We start from the raw sequence: 22,266 nt of genomic DNA, 5'->3' as shown, positions 1-22,266 counted from the left end.
ATACCCGTGATTTTATCACAAGAAAACGATAAAAAGTTAACGCTGTGTCGTTTTTGGAATAAAACTATTTGAAAATAGCGGGAGTAAGTGATAAATGTCAATTGAAACATCGAGAATTGTGTTGTAAATGTGATGACCTTGCATTATGCGTGAATAAAGTCGTGTATATGAGTTTGTAAACATTGTCGGCTAAAAGATGTGTTTTTTTTTTCTGAATGAACTAAATTAGTGCTTGTTAGCGTGAGTGTGTATTGTGTTTTGAACTTATTTAAATGAATGTTACATTGAATCGTGAAACAACCGCAATGAATTGTAAAATATTTGTGCATTCAACAGGAATTGTAACGCCGAGCCGGCATCATAATATATAATTCGAGAACAGATGAACATAATTTACGTATAAATGATATTTAAAATTGTGTTGATGCACGACAGAGTAAAGTGAACCAGGCAGGAGCGCTGATTTGACTAGGGACCGGAATAATCTAGTACCCCCATATTTTTTGCGAATGAAATTGTTCAATTTATGTCAGTGTTCATTTGAGTTCATTTTAATCCAGTGTATTAGGTCTCTCATTTGACGTTTTGAAAATGAACCGCTCCTGCCTGGTTTTTGTTACTCTGCCGTGGTTGATGCATTTACATTGACACTGGTTGTTGACTCTACCCTGAACAAAAAGAATCCTTCCGACTGCTTCGTACTAAAATTTTATATTTTGCTAATTATTATGTAAATTAAATGAATGTCAATGTAAAACAAGGTTAAAGTTTGACAAATTTAAATACAATTTGTGGGGGAGCAACAAAACAGAGGCCTCCCTGAGAAAGAATCCAACGATATCATCATCAGCACGTAAGTAATTTTTCGTTAAAAATCATATTTATTTGGAAACACTTATAGCAGACGATCCTCAAATCTGAATTGTGAAAAGCCATAGCACGGCTCCTCTTTTCCTATATAAAATTTCGACTCAATAGCATTATTAGTCTGGGCTCCTATGTAAGAAAAACCGGTCCGCGCGAAAAAAATGTATGTAAAATGACTATTTTTGAAAAAGACATATGTTTTACAATTTTTCAAGCCCAGTCGAATGGTATAACTGAAAAACTCGGGACCACTCAGACCACTAGTTTGTACAATAGATTAAGTTTGGCTCGTGTTTGTAACGTAGGTGAAAGCACGAATTTTCAGGGAGTATAATCTACCAATACACGCCAACTTGTACAACAGAACCCACTGCTTACCGCTGCCCACACGCTTGACGAACAAACAATGCGACAACAAATTCCTTACATTAAAGAGCAAAATTTCTCAGTATTTCCACTGATTGGCGCTGTAGGCAAGTCGGTGTTCTGCCACTGCATAGGAACAGCTTGATCAAAATATCCATTTGTGAACAAATATTTGGCGTGGGGTAATCTGGCACACGGTGCTAAACCAACGCATTTTTGGACTACGTAAAATATGACTCACCACGATTTTTCGATACCAACATTTTGGAAAAGGAGTCATTAAGTCGACGACAGGGCTAAAAAGCATTTGCAGCGTAAAACTTACGCGTGTGAGTTCACGTTTTACGTAGTTCAAGAGTGCGTTCTTTTTGCATCGTGTGCCAAATTCCCCGATGCCAAATATTTGCATTTATTAAATTTTGGAGCACAATAAACCGTCTCGCAGTGCCATGCCATAGCCGATGCTATCGTCGATTTTTGCGTGAGTGACTTTCCACATTCTATTATTATGAGAAAAAGTTCAGGTCGATGCAAAATCTACTACTTCAAAGGTTTTAACATTCGTTTTTCTATGTCTACATTAGGGAGAGTTGCTTGCTTGTTTTTGTCATCTCTGTCAAATACAGTTCACATCTGTGGATTACATCTCTCAACACTCTCCCGGTTATTGCGCCTCGTCAACTATAGGCACACCGGAAAGTGCTAATGGAGTCGAGGATTACCTCCAAATAAACTAAAAATCAAAAATTTGACTTTTGATTTTTAGAAATTTATTTGGTGGTATTCCTCGACTCCATTAGCACTTTCCGACGTCCATAAAGAGACTCCTCGAGCATTATCCGCTACGTGTTAACTAATGCAGATGTTCTGTTTATACTAAATGAAGAACGAGTCGGTTTTATTTCTTGGTTTTAAAGTCTACTTAAGTTAGCCGACTCAACTCATCTCAATATACAATCATTCCTCTAATTAATTCAACCATTTCATTACAAACAATATTCAGCTCAATTCAAAGCATTTAAAATACATAAATCACATTCAGCTTCTAAGCTTCGTCAATAATCACTCTATCTCAAGACAACAACTTTAAGTATTCACTGGTCAATATCAATCAATTAATTCAATTCAATTCAAAGGTCGTCTCTTTCTACTCAATAATATCACAGTATTGTATTCTCAATCAATCTCTTTCACCGATCACAGTCTTAAGTCACAATTTCGTTTCAAACTTCAATCAAGTCACCGAATACCTCATCCGGTAGCTTCATGATTTCGCATTTGAAGCTGTTGAACGGTAATGTTGGATCTACGATGGTCACAGCACGATTGAAGGCCCGGCAAGCATTGTTAAATGGCGAATTCGTTCCGTATTCATTCCTCGAATATTTCATTCTTATAAATTCCGGGTTTCTTAACGCTCGTTCTCCTGTATTCAGGTTCAATTGGCTTCTCAAGTACGGTGAGTCGATGCGTCCCGAAATAAGCTGGTGCATCCATAGTACCGCCGAATTAACTCTACGTCGATTTAGTGATGCCATTCCTAATTCGTTGCAACGTTCTCGATATGGTGCAAGCACATAGTCATTCTCTCGTCTGTTGATATTGTCTTTGTGTAGAAATATGACGGCTTGCTTCTGAGTGCTCTCTATTTGTTTCTTGTGTGTCGATGCATAAGGCGACCAAATGGATCAGGTTTTGAAAATTTATCCGCCCAATTCTAATGTGAACATCGGTCGTTTTGATGATATTTAAGATATTTGCTGCGGCTTTAGGTTTGTTCTAAGGTCATTACGAAATGTCAAATTTCATCCACATAAGGCAACGTAACCTCACCTTTCAAGTTGACGAAAAATTTTCAAAGAAATTTGTTAACGTTTAGGTTATGTTCATATGGATGAAATCGTAGGCGTTCATGCTGTCAAAGTTCAGGTTTACAGTTATTTGGAACAAACCTATACGATTGACAATTCCGTTGTTCCAGCAACGATTTATATGCAGAGAAATGATAACAAATGGCGCTGCGCCGGCTCAGCAGCAACGCCCTCTGTAATCATTTCTCTGTTTATATTAGCAATGGATACAAATTCTGACTAGGTCTTTTCACTTAGTTAATTTTGAGAAAGCAAAATTAACTCGACAAATGAAATGAATTTGCCAATTTTAATAAAATATGTACCTACCTACGCCGTCAGATCGTAAAGCACTTATACACCGAAATACTTTAAGTCAAAAATTGAATTTCAACTCAAATTATCGGGGACAGACAAAAGCTATTATACGAAATTCGATTATAAATTTCGAACCATTTCAAAGTAAATTTAAATTCAACCCCTTCAATTTCTCCATTCCATCACAAACGACAGATTCATTTATTTCGCCGAAAACCTAAGAATAACTTTTAATTCAATAAATCCTTTATTTTCCATTTTCCCTAAATCGAACACGTTGTTGTCATTCCGTTCCGTGTATTTCGAACGATTACATTTTCTCGAAGACGAAGATGAAGAAGAAAAAAAAAACATTTATGTCATCAAAACACTCGACAACGAAATGACAACCGTCCACCCTACCACCCAGCAAAACACTAGAATATTACTCAGGCAGAGCTTATTGAAAACATTTTGAAATGTTTCAGTAGAAAAAAAGGGTACACGTCATCCCTATTTGATGTGTCTCTCCTTGGCAACATTTAAAACGAAACAATTTCACCATACCATACAATACACTCTTCTGTATCCCAAACTCAGACCTTTAAGCCATTTTCTTCCAGCGATTTTCCTTTAATGTGCGCGATCTTACATAAACCATCCAATTCGGGATGCTACAATATATATAAATTCCGAAAGTGGCGTTTGCATTGATAGAATTATAGCAAATTTAATTTCATACAATTTGTTCTGTGAATTTCAATCAGTTTAAAGTTTTGTTGTTGGTGTCGGTAGTCGTCGGTCGTTGGTGTGTGCACACAGCGAATGTATTATCGATATCTAGATGTATAATACGGAATGATGTTAAGATAAATTTGTCGAAAGCGTCAAGAAGGAAGCAAAATGAAAGCGTTTTCAAAATACAGATGAGCAAATCATGTAAATTGTTAATAGGAGAATATCAGATAAGTTTTGCCATAGTTGGGAATTGTTTGTACAAGAGTTACAGCATTTTCTTTCTATTCGGAGAAAAAAATTTAGAAATTTCAAGTATTTCGAATTCAGTTCAAGTTTGAATATTTGTAGTAACTTAAACTGTACGTAACGTACTATCATACCGAACTGAACGTGGACTATTACATACACAGAAATCAAATATTTCCAATCAAGTGCGAAATGTGAATATTCTGGAAGCACGAAATAATTTCCATTTAAATGATGATATGCTCAGGATGTACTAATTAAATTCCTTGTAAATGACCAGAAAAAATCTGCTCAAAATGCTAATACATTTACATCGTTCAAGAGCCACCAACAGATTGGATATAGTTGAGTATAGAAAATTCTTCACCTGGAACGGTTCAGAAATAATCCATAAACGAATTGTTCGGCAGAAATGTTTCTGAAGCTCTATTTGAAAAATCATCACAATACAAATTTTCCATTCAAACATCCTGTTGGTGGATTTTGCACAGGACAGAATAATTCATTGAATGGATGCACTCACAAAAATATTGTATTTTGACAGAAGCGACACTGAATGTGTTTGAATAGAAACAGGATTACAAAGAGGCTATTCATTTATTGAAATTCCATTTTCCACAGTTTTCTTGGATAATATAGAGTCGAAGTACCATTAAAAAATGCTCTCTATGCTGGTGACTTTCACATTGCACACAATAGCTTAGATTTTCCATTTTAATGAAGTGTGTGTCATATCAAAATATCAAACGAATAAACGAATTGAAATGCGACTGCTGCAGTGTTAAGCTGGGTTCACACAATTACTCACAATCGTTTTGATAAGTACCTCAAATTGACTCTGGGACTTGACTTTACGTTCGAATGTGTCTTATTTTATGCAAAGAAAAAATCGTTTAAAGCGAAATTCAGCATTAATTCATCCAGAGGAAATAAAGTTAGAAAAAGTTTCAAAGTAAGAATGTGCATCTGAAATTTGTCTGAACGTTCATGCTTAGGAAAAGAGAACAGTGGAATATGCCATAAGATCGAATAAAATATTTATTAAATTTCCAAATAAAAACAAAAATTACAATTTTCGACAATACACCAAAAGGAAATTGAGAAAATTTCGTCTGCTCTACCTAAAATTCTTAGGATTATCCATCTGCTATTGACAGAACTTTGTTTTCATATTTTTCGAAGTATTGGTAAAATTGAAAAATATAACGGTAAAGTATGTCCTAAATAACATTGAATTATTGTTTTTAAATTCATAACGATTTGATCTATTTATCGATGCTAAGACTTAGTAAACTTTTCACATGCATCCAACGCACCAGTATCTGTGCTGTACTTGAAAATGACAGGCCTCCCACACTTTAAAAATCCTCCTAAAATTTAGGAGTTTTATGGGGTTTTTAGTAGTAGGTTTTAGGAGATTTTTTGGATCTTTCGTGATAAATTCATCACTGTACGAATGCTGATAACCCCTCATTTCTGGCATAAATGGTACATTGGTACATTACTATACCAGTTAAGGAGTTTCATGTCTCGTATCGTGCAAAGTATTGCCTTGTTCGTTCCAGTATGTAGCAAAATTAAACTCGCGTTGTAACATTCTCTTAGACTAGATGTTTAGTGGTGGCCGATTTTATTGGATCGAAAATGGATCTATCAAGAAAAATTTTAGTCTCACCCAAAGCTACGGAATATCTATAAGTTCAATTTTAGAGAAAGTTGGATTGTCCGGTTTTGATATGGAGTCAAAGTTAACACTGTTTGTCTCGTCATACAAAAAGTAAAATTTTGATAAATTCTGACTAAAAGTATGGCGATGTGTGACTTAAAGGTTTTTAAAGGACAGGAAAGTGTTCCAAAATATTTTATAATTTGACCGGACAATACTGTACCGACCATGTTTAGAACTAAATAAAACGAATTTTTAGTTTAAAAATGAGGGAGACTCTTCGAAATTGTTTTTGTAAGAAAATTATTTCACAAAAATCATGTGGATTGGCAGTATCTGAACCAGCAATTACATATTCTTGAATCTACACTGTCAGATTATGGTATCTGAAATCTAGATACGCAAATGCTGGTGCGTTGATGCATCCCATCCTATGAAATTATGTCATTACATTACGCATTATCACTAACACATACCTAACTTCCCCAATTAAACATTTGTGGGATTTTTGACCTCACCTTCGGCGTCAGTAATTCAGTAATTCCATAAAAGAATTTGTGATGTCCTATAACAGTTGCCTGCAATTGAATTACGTGATTAGCTATATTTGCCCATTATTTGGCAATATACCTATTTGATGTGTGACAGACCGTAATATGTGAACATTGCTTTAAATTTGTCATGTTACCTTGGCATGCAATAAACGCACAGATATGTACATAAAATGATGTCACATTATTACTCATCATGTGCACACTTACGTATGCTTGCCGTCGTCTTCCTATCAACAGTGCTATGTCATATGATATACACGATGGCTGCTTACAACAATAATATTGCACTGATGGGGGACGACGTGAGCCTCCCGTTGTAGAACCTCTATATGGCATTTTTATCACTGCTTTTTTTTGCACATAAACTTTTCCGAAATTAACAAGGGGAAAATTTATTGTACGGAAATGGTAAATTTTTAATAAAATGTTTCGCGACAAATTTATCTCAAATGAATATTGCACACGATGTTATAAAAAAAAGGAAAGAGAAAAATTCGTACGATTTACCCTAGTCTAGACTTACTACCAGCAATGCATACATATTTATGTACTCACATACTCGACATAATAAGTGTGTACATAAAGAGAAGTACGTATTATTCACGTGGTTTAATATTTTTGTGCAGCCCTATTGTTGGGGAGTGAAAAAAAAAATTCACCTAAAACATTATGTATGACAATGAGCACTTAAACTTATAACTTAAATGCAGACAAAGCAATTTTTTTTCTGCGATATAAAGAGCTTTCAACATTCAATTTAGTCAAGTACTGGAGGCACTAGACGCAAAGTTGTTATTAATGGTGACAGTGTGCAGGGAATGAATGTATTTACAGGCGTTCCAAAGAAATCACTCCACATTTTATACGACAAACTTTTCGCAGCAACTAATTACATGTTTCCTTTCAAGCGACTTAAAAAGTTCAACCTTTGCTGAAATACGCAAACGAGAATTACGACAAAATTTATACATATTCTTCATTGAGTGCCAGTCTCCAACGACAGCCATCATTAGTTTAAATAATTAGAAAATGTTTCTGTTTATAAGTTTCTGAAAGGTTTCTGTTGGTTCGATGTTCGAAACGTGCGATATAAGTGAATTTCCGGTGTTGAAAGAAGTTTTCCTGCAAACTAACGAGACATGCGTCCAGTGTTAAATAAGTTAAATTTGATCAATGTTAATAAAATCACTTGAAGGATTCGCGATGTCACTATCAGCGGGAATCGAATTTTTTTGCAACTTGTACGACAACGTCATCACGCAACGTTTCAATAAGACATTTAATGACTTCGTTACCATCGGTTACCACTGAAAACGACTACAATATTCATAGCATCGATGTCATTTTAATTGCTGAACACAAATTGAACTGTCGACGGCCTTTAGCATGTAAAGTCGATTAAAAAAAACTCGGGATAAAAGTGAAAAGTCACCTTTTCGTGTGTTTATTGCCATCGACTTCGCCTCAGATCAACAAAATTCACACGAAAGCTGGACTTTTCAACTTTTAATAAATTGTTATGAAAGTGACTATGAGGGATTCTTCTGAAAAATAGCCGACCGAAATCGGACGCATTTAACAGTTGAATTTTGTATATGTGTCCAGAAAAATATTCGACCCTAGAAGCCAAAACCATTTTAAACGCAAATTTCGAAGCTTGTGTCGTATTTGATCAAGAACCGAAAACATACAGAACAAGTCGTGTGGGAAGTCATTAGAAAAGTAATTTCGGGGCAAATAGGATTTTATGGGGTTTAAAATTCATCCAAACTTAGATATGTGCAGTTGTAGCTTACAACCGAAAAATGACTGAAAACTAACACTTTTCTTACTGAAATTTCTCGAGGTACATGAAACGTACATGGTCGTATGGGGTGTCATTAGAAAAGTAATTTTATGTTGTTTCAGGGAAAGGTGGGTATTATGGGGGTCGGAAGCATCTACGATGAAATATAAGCACTTAAACATTTCAACTTCTCATATTTCATCGTAGATGCTTCTAAACTCCCATATTACCCTACTGATCATCTCCGTCCAGCCCTGAACTTCGAAGATTTTTTTTGAAAGTGGCTTTGGCTTCTAGGGATTCTGGGCACATATCAAAATTCCACTGGAAAATGCGTCTGATTTCGGTCGGCTGTTTTACAAAAGAATCCCTCTATTTCAGAATGTCACACTTCACGACAGTAACTGGTACAACATAAGGTCCTTGGCTCCTTTGCATTCAACTATCAGATTTATCAGAATTCGCATATAACTCTTACATGCCTAGTTTACCGAAAAGACATAAGAAGTGACCACATGAAATATCTGATCTATCTCATCTGTTGTCAACAATAATGTCACAAATAAACGATGAGCTCTGTACTGATTAAAACAGTTGTATATAGAAAAAAAGTAAGTTGGAAACTGTTGAAGTAAAAGAATCTGCATCTGTCGAAAATACTTAAAAGTGACAGATTCGATAATTACACGTTATGTTTGCCGGCTGTGAAAGGTTAATATCGCCACAATCTATTGTTTGAAATAGCCATTTTTTGATTTTATCCCAAAGCTGTTCAACTTATGCCAGTTCAAAGCTACTTTACAGAAACTGCAGCACGTGTAACGAATGCAACAAAAAATCGACGATAATACAGAAAATCATTTGTCACCTCCATTGACATAACAACGTTCTTCCTGTATGTGACCTCACGACGTTTTTCAATTTGTCAATGCTATAAAGCATGCTGCTGCGGGCAGGATTTCAGTGAAAATATTAAGATCGCTACTTAGCAAACAAGAAAATTAATTTTCTTGGTACGTTTTCAGTTGTTATGGTGCTATATATAACATTAACTGGTGACTGTGTAGTAGTCTTCTGGGGTAGTATTATCTTCGTGATGCATAATACTATAACTAATCCCATTTAATTTTGGCTCGCAAAATGACCATATCCCCCCGTACAGCTGTACATATACGAATATAATTGTATATCTTCCACGTTTTATGGGAGGCAATACGTCTTTTAAGACATTTTGAACAGCCATGGAGAGCATTTTATATTTATACAAAATGAAACGAAATTTAAGGGTTCCATTTCAACATTTTCTACAAGTTCTGTCTGTGTCATAATATACGTAACAAATATAAATTTATCCAACGACAGTGCATATGTAGCGCTGTACATATATAACGTATTATATATGTGCTATGATTTAACAATGATATGGATATTATTGTATCTAAATGTAACGAAGGGTAAATGTAGTTCCCACTCTTAAAATGGCACATCTAAATTGGCTTGGAAATAATGCTTTATTCTAAGTTTATATATTTTATAAATTACATCCATATATGCAGAAAGTGATGGTGGAAAGTGGAAAATATAACGAAATGGAACAATTTTATGGTCGTCAATTATATATATACCGCTCGGTCGCTATTTTTTTTGTGTGGTGTGGCGCGTGTTGTGTTCGTTGAAGCATTTCAAGTTTGGCGAACCTTCTGAGTGTAAAATGCCATAAAATAGAATATTTAAAATTAAATCGTTTAGCTTTTGTATTCCGAAATTGGTGATATTATTCAAAGCCCCTGGTGCAGCCAAATTGTACGTAAATTATAATGTGTGATTTAATCACTATTTTACAGCTTGACTTTCAGTTATGCTTAATTGCGTCTGGTAACATGGTTAATTGTTCCGAAATAGTGCAGCGTTCGTTTGTGGAATGGATTTTTTTTTATTTTGCTACGAATAATGTTGATGCTGTGAATAATAACGTTTTGTCTATATTGCATGCTAGTTCAAAAATTTCGTTGTGAATTTTGTTCGAAATATATTCCAAGTTATTTTCAATTAAATGCAAACAATATTTTGATCAAGAGATTATTCCCTCACATGCCTTCCACATTTTTTTATTTATTTAATATTCTGCTAACCGAAACAGTATCGATTACTGTAGCTTTACAATAGCTATAATATCCATTTACCATATATCTAGAGATAAAAAAGTTCAAAAGTCAAGTTTTCGTGTAAAATATGCTGGTTCGAGGCGAAGCTGAAGTCAATAACGTAATTGCGTAATTCGTTGGATATTTGTTATTTTGACTAGTGGGAGATTTGTTGTCCCAACGCAAGGACTAAATATCAAATTTCCTATCCGAGAATAGTAGAAAGAATAGCTAAAGGGATTTATTACATGAGGTAACAATTTTGCGATACTCTCAAACTCACAAGGATGTTTTTTGAGCAACATGCTTCGGCGACTGTTGCCTGCCGCTCAGAAAACAGTTACCGAAGAAAGATGCTAAAAGATACACGAATGAGTTTCCGAGTATCACAAAGCTGTTTCCGAATTGATATTGCTCAGTATCCAACGTATTTTGATTTATGCAAAAGTTGATTATCATAAAAGAATTCACGAATAGTGAATATACTTCATATTATGGATCGCAAATGGTCGCATGTAATGGTTAACCTTCGTTAACGCTGCCAATGAAGTACTTATTATATTTTACATACTGTCAAAATTTGCTTAGCTTTTTTGAGTAAAGTAACGTACAAGTGAACGTCAGGGAAATTTTGACATGAATATGCTTCAGCTGTTATTCAGCTGGTCCACTGAAACAAAAACACCCAAACAAACACAACAGCTCATAAGTTTTAATACGGTTTAAAAAAGTACAAGCACATCCGTTTGTATTACAAACTTTGTATGACCAGCTAAAAACACCTGAAGGAAATTTATGTCTAAATTTCACTGACGTCGACAGTACATATCTATGGGAGTATGATGAACAATCTTATTACGGAGGAAAGTACAAAATGTGCAACTTGATTGGAAAGTCAGGCGAATCTATTTAGTTACATGAAAAACCAAACCATATTTATATGGAGATAGTATGAAGATTTTAAAACTATTGTCGATGAAACTATCTTGCAAAACCCTGCATCAGCTTTGTTTATCTGTTGTTTTCCGCTCATCAAAATTTTATGGGCCATAAATTATTGTGGTTCTACAAAAATTTTGCGTCGAAAAAGTCTGTTATTCTACACGCGCATCGAAGCTAAACTAGTTGACTTAGATAACAAAAAGTTTTTTTATTGCCACATGTGTTTGCTAGAGGGCGGAAATAAACGCATCGCAATAAAAATGAACGAAGCAAAATTAGCTCATGTCTTACATAAATAAGCTAAAACGACTGATCAAATAATTGAACATTAATTACCGAATTTTTAAATTACTATATAAAGCGAGCAATCCTGTTGGAAGAAGTTAGTCTAACAGTAGTTGTTCCAGTCAATTGATAATTTTTGGTAAAAAAAATAAAAATCCAACAACTCAAAACTAAAATGAACATGAAAGTTGCAACTTTTTTTATTTTGATTATAAACTTGTTCTTCGGGCTAACTCAGGTAACTAGGCTGGTGCCAAGTGTTCTTTGATTCTTACTAAGAACCCTATTCTTTTAAGGCTATGGCTATGCCCAAAGTGTTGGACGATATAATCGTAGTAAGACCCGATGGCACCATTATCGTCATAAAAGACTAATGAACATCGTTTTATGGCCTGCAAAATATCTATGTAATTTTTGTCGATTTCGTAAAGTGAATAAAGTTTGAAAAAATTAAATATTTCTTTTTCAAAAATATATGTTTGTGTGTGGTTTACTGACGAGGTTTCCACTAAGACGTGACATTTCTAAAGTGTGATTATCGTCTCGAACGAATATCGCCGAGAAGACGAAAATATTGAGTTCTGGTCAATATTATCGCTCCAAGATAATATTACAGTTGGTTCAAACTAAATTCGAACGTCGTAAGATTTTTTAGAGTTTCTAAATGTCATTAATGTCAAATAGCAAAAATGCGTCCGTTTCACGCTTTTTCTCAGGCACACTTTTTATTTTGAATTTGAATTTTTCGTCTTTTTCAATTTTTCGTTGTTTTGCTACAGAAACTGTTCAATTTTGGGTTTTAATATTTTATTTTAGAATTTGGAAGGACAATACTCTAATTTACGACTGGGTAAATAAAAGAATCAATCGAAAAAAGTAACTTTTTTGAAGTTTTATCAGATTTATGTCGTATAGTGCCCGGCTTTTAATTTTGTGGTATAGTGGCAGCGCGACTTTCAATTTTGTGGACTATGCCAATTCAGCTGTTTGATTAACTGGTCTATGTGAACAAACAAAGTCAGTTAATTTTGTAATCAGTAGTAGATAAAAGTAGCAACAATGGTTTCTTTATTATCGTTAACAATACAACTAAAGAGTGTGGGTTGACATCGTGCGCCATGGATATAAAAGAGCAGAAGGTAACTGGAATACGGCGAAAAATTTGAAAATTAAAATTTAAAAAATAACAATTTTCTATGAAAAGATATTGTTTCGCATGGCTAGCATGCTTTAGATGGAAAACATGTTTCAGATGGTAGACATATTTCAGATTGGAAACATGTTTCACATGGTAACCATATTTCAGATAGAAAACATGTTTCAGATGGTAAACATGTTTCAGGTAGAAAACATATTTCAGTTAGAAAACATGTTTTAGATCGCAAAAATGTTTCAAATAGAAAACGTGATTCAAATAGAAAACATGTTTCAGATGATAGACATGTTTCAGATGATAGACATATTTCAGATGTGAAACATATTTCAGATGGAAAACATGTTTCAGATGGAAAACATATTTTAGACAGAAAACATGTTTCACATGGAAAAACATGTTTTGTGTCGAAATAGTACATGAGTGATATCACCGTGACGAAAAGTAGAAGAACAGGTGAGAGAAAAAGTTGTTGTTTTGGCTCTCTACCTGGTGAGTTAATGTGAAGTTTTTGGTCCGCCTGAATGAAAACTTTTTTTTCTAATTTCAGCTGAATATTGGAACTTCATAACGTGATATATGAACAGGATTAAACATGTTGTTTTGATTCTACCTTCTAGTCTCTTTATGTCCATGGCATCGAATGTCATCCACATCATCAAACTTCTCATTGGTTCTTACTTTTCCTTTGAATTTCCCCAGCTTTAGGCATTTCGTCAGAAAATTGTCGAATTTTGGTATTTAACCTTTTCGTAGATTTTTCTATGCGATATTCCAAACGTCTTAGCATCTAAATTATTCTAATAAGACTAAAATGATTCTAGTTTCTAAAGCATCTAAAGATTCGCATTATATGATTAATTTACCGAATTTAGATGAAACAAATATTTCACACGATGTTAGATACATTCGTCTCTCTTTATTGTTAACGATAATTTCTGTCAGAGTATACTGGCATTGATAAACTTATCTTTCACGATTAAATTTAATTCAAGAAACTTCTAAGCAAGCTTCTAAGCTAGGCTTTGATTTTCTTCCACAAATGGTCTCACTGGAAGCCACACACACTGTACGGTCCGTTATAGTCCGTAGAATAAGAATGTGTGTTCTTAGTATTGAATAAACAAATTGGTCGTAATAGTATATTACTCCCCTTCGGGTCGGGCTGTAACACCCCACTTATCAAATACACAACTTGGAACCTCGTAAGTACAATGCTTTACGTGATTAGGCAATGTAAATGAAAATGAAACATGCCGTAACACGTAAATTCTTTTAATTGTAAAATATGAAAAATTTTAATCAGTAGGGTAAAGGTTAGTCGTGCTTCAACATTGACGCTGCCTTGTAATGTGTATATAACCTTGAAAAAGTCAAAAAATGTTTCGCGTTACCAAAGAACTATACTAACAATATTTATCTATAAAATATTTACGACAAAAATCTGATAAAACTTCAAAATATGTTATTTCTATTAATTCTGTCATTCGCACAGTCTCAAGTTGGAGTAACTTCCAAATTATAAAATAAAATATTAAAACCAGAAATTAATCACTTTGCGCAGGAAAACAATAAATAATTGAAAATGACAAAAAATTCAAATTCGAAATAAAAAGTGCGCCTACGAGAAAGTGTAAAATGGATGCCATGACCAAGGTAAATATAGTGGGAGGTAATGCCATTCAGACGCGCGGCCTAGCACATAAGTTCGATGCAAATGACATCTTTTTTTAAAATGGTTGACTACGATTTCCTTGTATTTCACAAAAATATTTTCGCTATCTCACAACAGATGGCCCGACTTTCTATTCCATTTTTTGCTTTCAACGAAGGGATGAGATGGCGTTTGTATCGAACTTTCGTGCCACCGCACATCTGATTCGGTTATATATGGCATTACCTCCTCACTATATTTACCTTGGCCATGACATCGATGACTTTTAAAACTCTGAAATATTTCAAATATGTTCCTAAATAAAAAAAACCGACTGTACCTATCGAAAAAACGATTATTATCGCTCAGAAAACCCTCTGGGCGATATTAGGTGGTTTTTGAAAAGAATCCCTCCAATGCTTTGTTTTGAAAGCAATTCCGAATATGCTCATGATATGCAACTAAAGTATTTCGATCGACAGAAATGTGGCATCTACTCAAAATTTGCAATTGATAAATAAAGCTCTTTCTGAAATTGAATAGCCTTTATACAGTCAATCACCTGTATAACACCACAAACGCTCACAATCTTATCACTTTGAGGTAGATGAGTTGCATTCGATATGGTTGAGTTATCACATCTAATTATATAAAAGTAACTTGAATACATATTTCATTGCTAATAGTTGTTTGTATGTGTAAGAAGAGAAGATATAGATTAGCTAAGATGCAGATTATACATCGTAATTATCTTACCAAAAATTATTTAAAAAATATCAGTTAGCGAGAAGCTGCAATACGTGTAGTGACCATAGGCCTATCGGCGTAAGAAAATATTTTTAAAATACTTATTTTAGGTTGCATCGTTGAACGGTAACCTATGCTAGGTTAGCCGACGTCACTTAACAGTTTGACCTTATCTTATCTAGTTGAACATAAAATTATTGAAGATTACAACTCGATCCGTTTATGGACACATAATATGCTGTTAGTTGTAAAACCATCATATCACTGTTTAGTCAAGTTTTTTTTTGCTAATTGTTGGTAACACGCTCGTTTCACTGTTGTTTATTTCGGTGCACCGAATTATTTAGTATGAAATGTTCAACAATCTGAAAATAACATTCTGTTGTGTAAATACAACACAGTTTCGGTTGTAAAAGTGATAAGACAAACGTTTAATTTTTTTTTGTGGAGATTCAGTCATTTTCACAGGATGGATTTTGTCGTCAACTATGCTGTTTGAATATCTTGCACCTAATTGATACTAAAAATTTACTCGGGAGATGTATGAATAGTAAATGTAGCGATTGACTTATATTAGAGCTAGAGTCAGTGGCTCAATCTCCGGACGTGTGGGAGGAGTTAAACACCTATTGTTATTTATTGATAAATTTATGAATGGAAGGGTAATAGGTGACTTACGACTATTCGTACATGTCCCGAAACTGGTACACTGACCCTATGTAATCTAAATCTATTATCTGTGTCGATATCAGCTGTAAAATGGTAATCATTTTACAGCTGATATCGGTACAAAAAAAATGGTTGTGACCTTAGAATCTCTCTTTTATAACCATATATATAGACTATTAGCTTCAAAGTCTCTATTGAAATTGTTGTAAAGTCATTGAAAAACATTCTCTTTTATGTTCAGTTCAATACGAAAATAACTCACAGTCGAATACTATTGTAGGTTTCCACTATCACTCCAGATTTTTAGACGAATTATACCGTGAAGATGTCGGGCCAAACTCCAATAAGTCCAGCGAAAAATTTTCTAGCCGGAGGATTCGGTGGAATGTGCCTAGTTATTGCTGGACATCCGTTCGACACAATAAAAGTGAGTGAGTGGTGAGTCATCACTGATGACTGGATTCGAAAGGATGCTAAAGATAAGCAAAATTGTCGGAATGTTTTACCCAGGTTCGTCTTCAAACAATGTCAGCACCTACAAATGGGATGGCTCCGTTGTATACAGGCGCATTCGATTGCGCTCGAAAAACATTGGTGAACGAGGGTCTACGAGGTTTTTACAAAGGTAAACTCATTCTATTAAATAGCCTCAATACAACGTACACACACACTCCTCGGAGTGTGTGTGTACGTTGTATTGAGGCTATTTACATTCTATTATTACCCGTATAATTAACGCTTGACCTTTTCCATTGTACACAACGCTTTTTAGGAATGGGTACACCAATTATGATGGTCACTCCGAACTTCGCTCTAGCATTTTTCGGCTATGGTAACATTTAGTAACTTTGAGTGAAAATGTTGAATTCTCATGTATTAGGTTCGACGATTAGGTCTGGGAAAAACAGGGATCAGTAAGCTGTGGCCTGGTGAGATGACGCCCATTAAAATGTTTTTTGCGGGTGGATTTTCCGGAGCAATGTGCACATTTCTCGTATGTCCAGTAGAGCGAATTAAATGCCTGTTACAGGTGGCCTAGGTTACATAGTAATGTACCGAAATATGTTTCACGACGCATTTTCTTCTTCTTAGATTCAAGCAGGCTCGGCTCCGTTGCCTGGTCAAACTGTATATGCTGGACCGATCGACTGTGGACGGCAACTGTTAAAAACTGGCGGCATTTCTAGTTTGTATAGAGGACTTGGAGCGACATTCATTAGAGGTGTGTGAAGATCCGTCGTTGTGGTTAGACGCGGTTTCGGTGAAGAGAGTAACAGCTGACAAGTGCTTTGTGTCTAGGAATTCCACAAGCCGGTTTATATTTCATGACCTACGACGTTTTGAAAAAGGCATTCGCTCCTGCTGATGGTACAAGCTTAACGCCGATTAGGACACTCACAGCTGGCGGATTAACTGGCATTATAAATTGGGTCTTTATGCTGCCGGCAGATGTTATTAAGAGCAGAATTCAAACTGGTAACAATAAATAATTGCCAAAGGTAGGCGGACATTTAGTTCAAATTTTGAATTGCAGCCCCTGAAGGAACGTATCCTAAAGGTTTCCGCGATGCATTGCGAGCACTTCTCAGGGAAGATGGACCGAAGGGTTTGTTCAGAGGAATCGTACCAGTCTTTGTGCGAGCATTTCCAGCCAATGCGGCCTGCTTTATGGGTTTTGAAGTTGCAATGAAATTCTTGAATTGGACGGCACCGAGTCTATGACACTAAAGTTAGTAACGACTTGATGGCGAGTTTTGAACAAGTGTGAATTTACTCTTTGTTAATGAATGAATAAACCAGGATGTGAACACGAAAAGAATGATCAATCATTCAGTGAATATAGAGAGCGAAGTGGTCAGCTATATGTGGCAAGAGTGTAGGAAGCTAAGACAGTATTCTAATAAATTCGAATCTACTTCGTCATATCCTCAAACTACCAGCAGCTTAAAAGTCAATTACATTTTAACCTTCCATCATTCTTAATCCCCCCGTTATTGCCCACTTTCCAACATTCTTTTCGCTCCAAATCTCGTCTGCTCCGAAAACCCTTCATCAAAATATTTACAAATTTACGGTACAGCTCAGACGTTGCTTACTCTTCGGAGACAGCTCAATCAAAATTATGTCAAGCTAAATTTTTGATTAAGCTCATAAGCTGTTTGTGTGGTTATTGCTTCCAATAAATTCCACAGCAGAAGATTTATGCATCTTCTTATTCCATCAAATTCATGGTCTCATTTCCACAGCTCGAGTACTTTACTTGATTCCACCCTCATACCCTCTCGTCGACATTGTTGCGAACTTCAAATCGACTGAACTATACTGTGTGGTGGATGCGCAAAATTTTAATTGAATAAGTACTGATTTAAGTGATATCACACGTTCGCTGGCAAATTTATGCATGGAAAGACACAATTTCAGAGTTTGAAGATGTCTTTCGCTTCAACACACATATTATGCAATCCAATTATTTCTATCAGCTAATCTACGGGATTCGTTTTAATGTCAGCCTAATGATGTGAATTATGTCAACTGAACTATTACTGTCGAGTTATACTTATGTGGTGTATACAACATAGTGATGGCATATTCTCATATATGACGATGCTTAATCGAGGCCGAAAGGAGAGAGAAGAAAAAAAAATTTATCACACGGAACCCACTATCTCTCGTACACTCCAAAGTTTAATCGACATTGTAATAAATAACATTAACATTACAATATCTTTATTCCACCATTTCACCAGAAATGAATATCAACACCATACAACCGTGACACGACCATGCCACACCAGCCAAAACCATTAACGTCTAACCGCAATATTTTATCAATTTTCATACACAAACCACACCAAGTCGCTTTTCTAAATGATTCTTAATTAACACAGCACAGCCGAAAATATCTTACTTTGATATCTGAGGGCCACCGCCGAACCAAATACCGCCAGCCTTCCAACTCTTATTACGTTGAGGAGTGTGCACATAATAAACATAACTAGACAACTGTTTTTATTCCATATAAATTATCACCGAGTATCGCATTATCAAAGCGACCATAATTTTGTGTGTTACGAAAACGCTTGCTAGGGGGTCGGGGTTCATTTCGGTTCGCTTTTGGTATCATCAAATTTGCATAAATTTATGGAACTTTTCGGTGGTTTCGATGTTATTGAATTTAATGAAAATGTTTGTTCTTGCAAAGGGAGAGACCGGAGCGCTTCTTCGTCTTTTTTTTATGGAGAATTTATAACTTAATAAAATAAATGGAGGATTTTTTCTCTATCTTTTTCACTTCCTTTCCTTCACTTTTATAATTTGGTATGTATGATGGTCGGGTTGTGAGCTGTGAAAATACGATTTTTGTGTGTGTATGATTTGGAAATGAGGTTAAACGTGGAAAACGTGTTTTCTGCGATGATATATGATGACCTCTCGTAACGTCAATTCATTTGACATCAAAATTTGATGAGCTTTTGAACGACAATTTAATGTACAATAATGTACGTTTGTTGCAGGCCATTCGGATGCATTAATGTGGAATTATTTTCGGGCGTGCAACATTTTTTAATTATCAATGAATGCGGTGTTTGGCTGGGACCGAATTAATAATTGGTTGTGTAACACATTATTTACGATGTCATACTAGGCCCCACCTTATGGGTGGGTCAGGTCCCTTGACTGACTGATATTTTCTCAATAGGTTTTTGAAATTGTTACAAAAATATTGTAGATTGATCTTGATCAAAGTAGCTCTTTGACTTGTTTTGTCATAAATTGTTTGCTCCTTTAATTTTATTGAAAATCAAATTTCAGAATAAACAATTGTATTTCTACATTTTCAAACAAAAGATGCTGCGGTGTTACTGTCTGCTAAGAGACGCTGTAAAAAGGACGTTATTCTTGCTAAACTCTTGAATAAATTTAAACTCGTGTGAATACGGCCCTCGCTTCGCTCTGGCCGCAAAGTTTACGATCGTTAAAATTTTCTAGATTATGAGACTTTTTTAGCAAATAATTCTAAGGGAATATTTTCGTTCGACAAAGTTGTAGCTGAATGTTTCAATTGAAACGTCAAATATTTTCGATGTTTTACCGAAAATTGGCCCTAATTGCTTATGAACAAGGTATGCAACTCGTGTGATAACGGCCCTCGCTACGCTCTGGCCGCAAAGTTCACACTAGTTCATTTTTTTTATCTAGCATCAACAGTAAGTCTTTTCGGAATAAATCACAGATTACTCCAGTATTTTCCATTAACGAACTTAGCCCGAGTAATTTCAGTACAAAAGTTTTTGGAAAGCTGTCGAAAATTACTCCGTTTGACAAGTAGACTATATAGACAGATGATCTGGTTCTTCTCACGAATTTCATTCTTAGTCATTCTCATATTTTTTTAAAATCTGTTGATTATTACTCAAGTTATCGTGCTATCAATTGTTACTTATAACCTATCTTCGATCTTAACCTCAGGAATTTAATTCCAGTCGAATAAAAAAAATTGAAAATCTGTTGAAGATAACTCAAATTATCGTGTTATCAAGCGAAGAGACGAAAATTCTTTTGAGAATATCACGGAGATCTCCCGTCTGTTATAGTCCACCTTTGAACTTAACCTGAGGAATTTAATTCCTCGTCGATTAAAAAAAAGTTTTTGGAAATTCGTCGAAAACTACTGGAGTTATTATGGAATCAAGCGACAAGACAAAAATTCTTTTGAGAATATCTCTAAGGTCACCCGTCTGTTATAGTCCATCTTCGAACTTAACCTGAGGAATTCCATTCCTCGTCGATTTTTTTAGAAATCCGTCGAAAACTACTCGAGTTATCGTGGCATCATGCGACGAGCCAAAAATTCTTTTGATAATATCTTTAAGATCATCGGTTCTTCATAGCCCATCTTCGAACTTAACCTGAGGAATTTAATTCCTTGTCGATAAAAAAAAGTTTTTGGAAATCCGTTTAGAATTTGCTCAAGTTATCGTGGCATCAAGGAATGAACAAAGTGTGACAAACATTTTCTGTATTTAAGGTTTTTGGCAAAGGCTCTATACCAGGCAAAAGTTGACCGATTTTTGAACGTTGGATTCGTTCCTTACATCCGCCGTTTATACAATGACAACAAATGAATGAGGGTGATATGGATTTTTATTGTGCGCGAAATTTTTGAAAACGCAAATGATTTTTGTGGATTTTTTTTTTTTTTTAAAGGTATTTCAGGTTTTAGGTATTTAGGGTGATCAAATATATATCACTCTAAATACCTAAAACCTGAAATACCTTAAAAAAAAATTTGTAAAAAAAATCCACAAAAATCATTTGCGTTTTCAAAAATTTCGCGCACAATAAAAATCCATATCACCCTCATTCATTTGTTGTCATTGTTTAAACGGCGGATGTAAGGAACGAATCCGACGTTTAAAAATCGGTCAACTTTTGCCTGGCATAGAGCCTTTGTTTTTGGTCATACATCCATGTATTTTCAATCATAGTAGTGAACGATGTGTGACAAACATTTTAGAGTGTTTATCATTCGTAAGACCCATGACTTTCAGTCAAGGGAATTACTTGCATGAAATATGAAGTCGATATCTAAAACCAGTGTCATTGAAAATCTACGACAACCTTTGATCGCTGCCAGAAAATCTATTACTTCGTTAGTGTTAAAATGAATTTTTCTATTTAATGTCGTGAACATGATAGATCATCATTTAATTTGTCTTCGCCAACGGTAACAGGTGAAAACAATCAGCCAGCTGATGAAATTCAATTTTCTGTTGATACATACATGCAATGCATATTATGCATCCATATCTCGAGAACGATAAAACTGTAATATCGACACAATATAGTGAAAAATATTCTACGTCCCGTAAGGAATAAGATTTCGTGAAAAGCATATAAATTAGTTCAGTCTCCTCTTTAATAGTACAAAATGACAGATAAAAATGAAGAGTCACCGCTACTTTACGTTATTTCTACCAACTCAATGATCTCAGTTAATTCCAATATTTCCTTCTACAGTTAACGAACGTCGATAATTTTATTCGATTGAAGTTATAGTTCGTACGTTGTATTTGAATTAGTAGAATTCATATTCACGAAGTAATCCCACTAAAAATGACGAAATTCAAACACCCTTCCCAACGTAACATGTAAATGTGTGGAGAAAATATTTATCAAAAATGTACGAAGCATTCGTTAAGTTTTTGTTGGATACTCATCACTATCCTTTGAAGAGTCTACGTCATTTTTGATGGGACCCTAAACTCTTAGTCATTTAATTGATTTCGTGGGAAAAGAAT

The 22,266-nt window shown here is 35.0% G+C and overlaps 1 protein-coding gene and 1 long non-coding RNA gene across 4 annotated transcripts; one reads left to right on the top strand and one right to left on the bottom strand.

Moving 5' to 3' along the window:
- Window positions 1–706: 706 nt before the first annotated feature.
- Window positions 707–17,797, top strand: LOC119066781 (mitochondrial carnitine/acylcarnitine carrier protein-like). Of its 3 annotated transcripts, none has more exons than XM_037169440.1 (8): window positions 707–853; window positions 16,245–16,391; window positions 16,475–16,589; window positions 16,737–16,796; window positions 16,858–16,994; window positions 17,057–17,186; window positions 17,264–17,440; window positions 17,499–17,797. In XM_037169440.1, exons 2-8 carry the CDS (start codon window positions 16,290–16,292, stop codon window positions 17,684–17,686), a joined length of 909 nt encoding a protein of 302 aa, XP_037025335.1. In that variant the 5' UTR covers window positions 707–853; window positions 16,245–16,289; the 3' UTR covers window positions 17,687–17,797. The 3 variants fall into 3 exon arrangements, with proteins under 3 accessions (XP_037025335.1, XP_037025337.1, XP_037025336.1); XM_037169442.1 differs by lacking the exon at window positions 707–853 and adding an exon at window positions 15,356–15,373; XM_037169441.1 differs by lacking the exon at window positions 707–853 and adding an exon at window positions 15,580–15,830.
- On the bottom strand, window positions 2,131–21,252 carry LOC119066816. Its single transcript, XR_005085804.1, has 3 exons — window positions 21,242–21,252; window positions 3,315–3,319; window positions 2,131–2,748 (listed from the first exon to the last, which is right to left on the bottom strand). It is a non-coding gene; the product is annotated as an uncharacterized LOC119066816 (long non-coding RNA).
- Between the last annotated feature and the right edge of the window lie 1,014 nt (window positions 21,253–22,266).

The sequence above is a fragment of the Bradysia coprophila genome, chromosome IV (assembly GCF_014529535.1).
Source record: "Bradysia coprophila strain Holo2 chromosome IV, BU_Bcop_v1, whole genome shotgun sequence".
In the NCBI taxonomy this organism is placed as follows: domain Eukaryota; kingdom Metazoa; phylum Arthropoda; class Insecta; order Diptera; family Sciaridae; genus Bradysia; species Bradysia coprophila.
This window is presented reverse-complemented; position numbering and strand designations above follow the sequence as displayed.

What these genes read in the sequence shown, in the direction of transcription:
- LOC119066781 (XM_037169440.1), top strand. Translation starts at nt 16,290, where the DNA reads ATGTCGGGCCAAACTCCAATAAGTCCAGCGAAAAATTTTCTAGCCGGA. An exon ending in TGGAGCGACATTCATTAGAG is followed by an intron (nt 17,187 to 17,263) that starts GTGTGTGAAGAT and finishes CTTTGTGTCTAG; the next exon opens with GAATTCCACAAGCCGGTTTA. An exon ending in TAAGAGCAGAATTCAAACTG is followed by an intron (nt 17,441 to 17,498) that starts GTAACAATAAAT and finishes TTTGAATTGCAG; the next exon opens with CCCCTGAAGGAACGTATCCT.